General features: G+C 43.0%; 1 protein-coding gene across 1 annotated transcript in view; it reads left to right on the forward strand.

The window, feature by feature from the left end:
- The first annotated feature begins 1187 nt into the window (after positions 1-1187).
- cfap74 (cilia and flagella associated protein 74) overlaps positions 1188-5446 on the forward strand; it is an 87173-nt gene continuing 82914 nt past the window's right edge. Inside the window, exons 1-3 of the mRNA XM_076277258.1 lie at positions 1188-1315; positions 1450-1534; positions 5288-5425. Coding sequence (XP_076133373.1) covers positions 1201-1315; positions 1450-1534; positions 5288-5425 — 338 coding nt within the window. The 5' untranslated portion in view covers positions 1188-1200. The remainder of the gene's footprint in view (positions 1316-1449; positions 1535-5287; positions 5426-5446) is intronic.

Below are 5446 nucleotides of genomic sequence, written 5' to 3' on the forward strand. Positions count from 1 at the left end.
TTGAATGAGAGGTATGAAAAGGCATATTTAATGGCTGAAATGAAATAAACTGTCCTAGAAATTTTAAGGTTAGGCTATGGAATTCAAGCATGGGTCTAATTGCAAATCTTTTTCAAATGTTTTGCAAATGTTGTGAAAGTGAAAGTGTAAATCAAAGTGGAGGTTGGTAAAATGCAAAACATCCTAATCATGGTGCTCTTTTCAACGCTAGCTTACCTAGGGCCAATAGCCCAATACAGTGAAAAAAGCATTAGAGCAGTCACTCATCATTCAATTCTTTTTCAGTTTGAATGCTAACCTATTCCATCCAATGACAGGCTGTGGTTTCACCTGCAAGGCTACACCATTAGCCTATTATTATATATAATATTTTTTTGGTAAAAATGATGGTTATAGGCTGCCTTGCCTAGCCTAGGCCTACATGAACTGTGCAAATCACACATCTTTTTCCAAGAATAACAGACCAAAGATGGAGCCATAGCCTATTGTTGAAGTCATGAAGCCTGAAAAGCTCGTGTCTAACTAACATAACGCTTAGCCTAGTAAAATGATAACAAAAAGATTCCGAGGTAGGTCTACCAAAAAGAGAATTTTGTGTGGTTACATTTTAACTGTATAGCCCAATGTGAAATGTTGCCAATTAGTTAGGCGCAGTCATGCAGGCGCGGAAGAGGCAGCGCCCCTCCCCTCCCACCTTCTCAAACTCCCAACTGGTAGCCATGGCAACGCATGAAACAGTGGCGCGTGAAAACCATAGACAGCAAAGGTGAAAACAAGACTAAACAGGAAGAACCCTAACATCTAGTTATACTTTTCTGGTATGTTTTGTATCATACATTTCAATGTTTCGTATGATTTCCTTTAACCTGTCGCTTTAACTGAGCTTCAGACACTTTTTTCTTCAGTGGATTAATGAACCTACAATTCAGAAACTTCAATTCAGGGTTAAAAACATTATGCTAACAATAGCTAATTTAGGCTAGCACTATGTGTTTAACGGCAATGTGTTTTTCCAAGTTTGTATTCGGTTAACATTTCAAGACCCAAGCAATGTTACATGAGGCATTGTAATGGTAACTTACACGTAGCAGCTAGTCTGTTTCACTGACGTTAACAAGCAAACGTAACGCTACATCTGTGGCTAATCTTGACAGGTGCATTGCTCCTCAACTGCGTTCCCTTGTGAGTTAGGTCAGCGTTATGGACTTGACTGTGGAAGAGAACCCGTTCGAAAATGAGGACCCGTTCGAGGAGGATGCGCCTCCAGGCCAAACACACACTCACACTCATACCTGGACAGACGAGGAGACAGACGGTGAGTTTATCAGGGAGTGAAGTGACTGAGACATTACCATTAAGGAAGGTAACGTTAATATTTCTAGTTATCAAAGTACTGTAATATGCACCAGCCCTAATGAAGGTGGTCTTACAGTACAGTTTCTTTTCCAGAGGAGGAGACCAGCAAAGACAAGGGAGCCTTCGTAGAGGGGACAGAGGGGAGACTGTCTCCACAGTCCGATAGATCTTCAAACTGGTAGGTGTACAATGTGTGGATGTCCTTCATGCCCCCTTACCCAGTCAGTGCCCCAGCCGCCTGCTAACGTCGGTCCACCAGCAGTGACTTAAGTCTTAGATTAACCTTGTATTTGCACGCTTTTAGGAGAAATGCACAGTAATAAACGCTTTCATCAAACTGAAATGCAGGCAAAAAAATAAGTATTTTTTATTTACCAATATGAAACACCGTATTTCTTTAAAAAAAAAAAAACATTATTTGTTTCTTGCAGAGTCTGTGCAAAGACATTTATTTGGTTTTCGCAGAACAGTACTTCCAGATTATGCAGTCTGCACAGAGAAACAGCCAGAGCGTTGGATGATATGTTAGGTAACAGTAAACAGTTAAGTACTAGCAGCCTGCACGGGCAGAAAAAGAGACACGGGGTTGTCTGATATTAAATAACAGTGAACAGTAAAGTACTGCACAGGCAGAGAAACAGACGCAGGGTTGGATGATATGTTAGATAACAGTGAACAGTAAAGTACTGCACAGGCAGAGAAACAGACGCAGGGTTGGATGATATGTTAGATAACAGTGAACAGTAAAATACCAACAGTCTGTACATCATTTGCTGCCTCTAAGCTCTGTCTGCTCCCTGGATATTTGGTGAGTTTTAATTCAGCATCAGGATTCTAATGGTAGTATTTCCGTGGATATCTGCAGAGTTTTAATTCAGCATCAGGATTCTAATGGTAGTATTTCCATGGATATCTGCTGAGTTTTAATTCAGCATCAGGATGGTAGTGGTAGTCCTGGTGATGTTTCTCTGCGCTCTCATGTTGACCATGTTGGCCTTGTTACCACAGCTCTTCCACCCTGTCTGTGCTGTGTGTATCCCCTCTCTTGTCACATTACTGAGTAGGAGGACATCCAGCACCACTAGTGATTAAAGCTGAGCTCACCAACACACACGGCCTGATTTGACCCGCACTCTGCTGTGAGAGTGAAGTAGACTATATAGACAAAAGTATTGGGACGTCTGCCATCACACCCACAGGAACTTCAATGACATCCCATTCTAAATCCATAGGTATTGATATGGAGTTGTTCCCCCCTGTTCCAGCTGGGACAGCTTCCACTCTTTTGGCAAGGATTTCCATAAGAGTGTCTATTAAATGTTTAGCCCATTCATTTAGAAGAGTATTTGTGTGGTTAGGCAATGATCTTGGACAAGAAGACCTGGCTCACAAAGTCTGTTCTACTTCATCCCAAAGGTATTAGATGATGTAGAGAACCCTGTTCTCTGCAAGCCAGTCATGTTCTTTCCATACCAAAATCACTTCAACATGGCTTTGTGCACTGCCATGTCATGCTAGTGGAGGGATAGTGGTGTAATGGTTGTTTTTTAACCATTGGTCACCTGTGGTTAGTGAAGGAAATCTTAATGCTTCAGTGTGCCAAGAAAGGGAGGTGGGGTATGGTATCAGTAAAGGTGCTCTCCCAGTGCAGAAATCCTGATTATATAGTTCAGTCTCCCTGCTAAGCGGTGCAGGCGTGAGCCACAGTATGGTATCAGCAGAAGTACTCTTTCCTAGTGTCGAAATCCTGGTTAGATACAGCGGGGAAAATAAGTATTGAACACGTCAACATTTTTTTCAGTAAGTATACTTCCAGTGAGGCTATTCGCATTATATTTTCACCGGACATTAGTATTAACTTAGGTAATCCACACATATATAAAAATCCAAACATTAATGCCTAAAAGTAGTGTTATGAGTAAAAAAGTGGAATGGCCCAGGGAAAAAGTATTGAACACGCTAAGAAAAAGCAGTACACAAAGGCGAGGAATGACAAGGAACAAACTGGAATCTATAAGTAGTTAGAGAAATTGTCCCTCCTGTCTGTGCAAATTGATATAAGATGGGTTAGTACATACTGGTGGGCTATAAAAAGGTTTTTTATTACCAAGGTGTCACACAAGAAACATTTCATGATGGGTAAAGGCAAAGAGCTCTCCCAAGACCTTTTCAACCTTATTGTTGCAAAACATATCAATGGAACTGGTTACAGATGCACTTCAAAGCTTCAGAATCATCCAGCAAGCAATATTGGAGCCATTATCTGCAAGTGGAAGAAACATCACTGCATCATCAACTGGCCATGCACAGGGTCTCCTTGCAAGATTTCTGACCAGGAAGTCAGAAGGATAGTCAGAAGAGCCAAGGACCACTCTGAGAAAGCTCCAGAAAGATTTGAAGGCAGCAGGTACAATTGTTACAGAGAAAATGATAGGTAATGCACTCCACCGCCATGGCCTCTATGCACGCTCATCCCGCATGACTCTATTGCTGAAGAAAAACATGTCAAAGCTTGTTGAAAGTTTGCTACACAACATTTGAACAATCCTATGAAATAATTAGAGAATGTATTCTAGTCAGGCAAGAGCAAAATTTAACTTTTCAGATGTCATACTACACACCATATTTGGAGGAGAAATGGCACTGTGCATCACCCTAAACATACCATACCAACAGTGAGGTTTGGAGGTGGTGGAATCATGGTGTGGGCTGTTTTGCATCTCATGGCACTAGCAGACTTCATACAGTTGAAGGAATGATGAATGGAGTCATTTTGTTCTGGGAGAATCTTTACTTCCACCAGGATGATGAGGATAAGACATGGCTAGACCTTCCAGCAGGACATGATCCAAACTATTCAGCAAAGGAAGCTCTCAATTGGTTTCAGAGAAAGGAAATCAAGGCCCGGACTTCAATTCAATTGAACAGTTTTGGAAGTTAACTAAAGATCAGGATTCACAAGAGGGACCCCTGAAATATTCAATATTAAAGGACTATCTGTTTAAAAGAATGGGCCAAACTCACACCAGAATACTGTGACTGATTAGTTTCGTCATACAGAAAATGCCTTGAAGCTGTCATCACGAATAAAGGCTTTTCCACAAAGTATTTAAGAAATTTCAGCAGGCGTGTTCAATACTTTTTTCCTGTGTCATTCCACTTTATTACACGTCTGGTGTCTGGTGAAAATTTCATGCAAATAGCCTCATTGGAAGTATACTTACTGAAAAAAATGTTGATGTGTCCAATACTTATTTTCCCCGCTGTATAGTTTAGTGATGAGCAGATGGCGGTGTATTCTCAGAGGAAATGGAATGTTAAAAACTGTGAAAATGGGTCAGCTGATATACCTGGGCTGCCTGCCCAAGTAAAGCCTACTGTGGGACACCACAGCACACATCGACTGCCATTTCTTTCATTTTTATTCGTTCTTTCTGTTTTTTTTTCTTTCATTCATCCTGTCTGTCTGCCTCCTCACCCTTCACTCTTCCCTCTCTCTCCCCCACTCCCTCATCCCTCTTCCTCCCTCTCCCTCCCTCCCTCTCTCCCTCCCTCTCCTTCCCTCTCTCTGTCCCCCACCCCCTCCTCCCTATCATTTTCTCTCTCACTCCCTCTCTCTCTCCCCCACTCCCTTCCTCCCTCTTTCCCTCTCTCACTCCCCTATCCCTCTCTTTGTTCCTCTCTCTCCCTCCCTCCCTCTCTCTCCCTTACCATCTCTCTTTCCCTCTCTCTTTCTCTATCTCTCTTTTCCTCTCTCTCCCTCCCTCTCTCCCTCCCTCCCTGCCTCCCTTTTTCTTTCCCGCTCTCACTCCCCCCATCCCTCTATCACTCTTTTCCTCCCTCTCTCTCTCCCTCTCTCTATCTCTCTTTTCCTCCCTCTCTCCCTCCCCCCCTGCTTCCCTCTCTTTCTCCTTCTGTCCGTGTGTGTTAGGGATGATGAGTGTGTGGACGAGCAGGACGGGGCACTGATGGGGAGTGGTGGAGAGGGACGGATGCTCAAGCTGAGGAGGAACTTACACCAGCTGGACAGCCTCTACGCACAGAAGGAGCTCCGTGTGCTGAAGTCCAGGTCCTAGACACACACACGCAC

This window comes from Alosa pseudoharengus, unplaced genomic scaffold (assembly GCF_046254945.1).
Source record: "Alosa pseudoharengus isolate Yale_2024_CS ecotype anadromous, Long Island Sound unplaced genomic scaffold, YU_APseudo_1.1 YU_APseudo_1.1_scf_9, whole genome shotgun sequence".
Classification (NCBI taxonomy): domain Eukaryota; kingdom Metazoa; phylum Chordata; class Actinopteri; order Clupeiformes; family Clupeidae; genus Alosa; species Alosa pseudoharengus.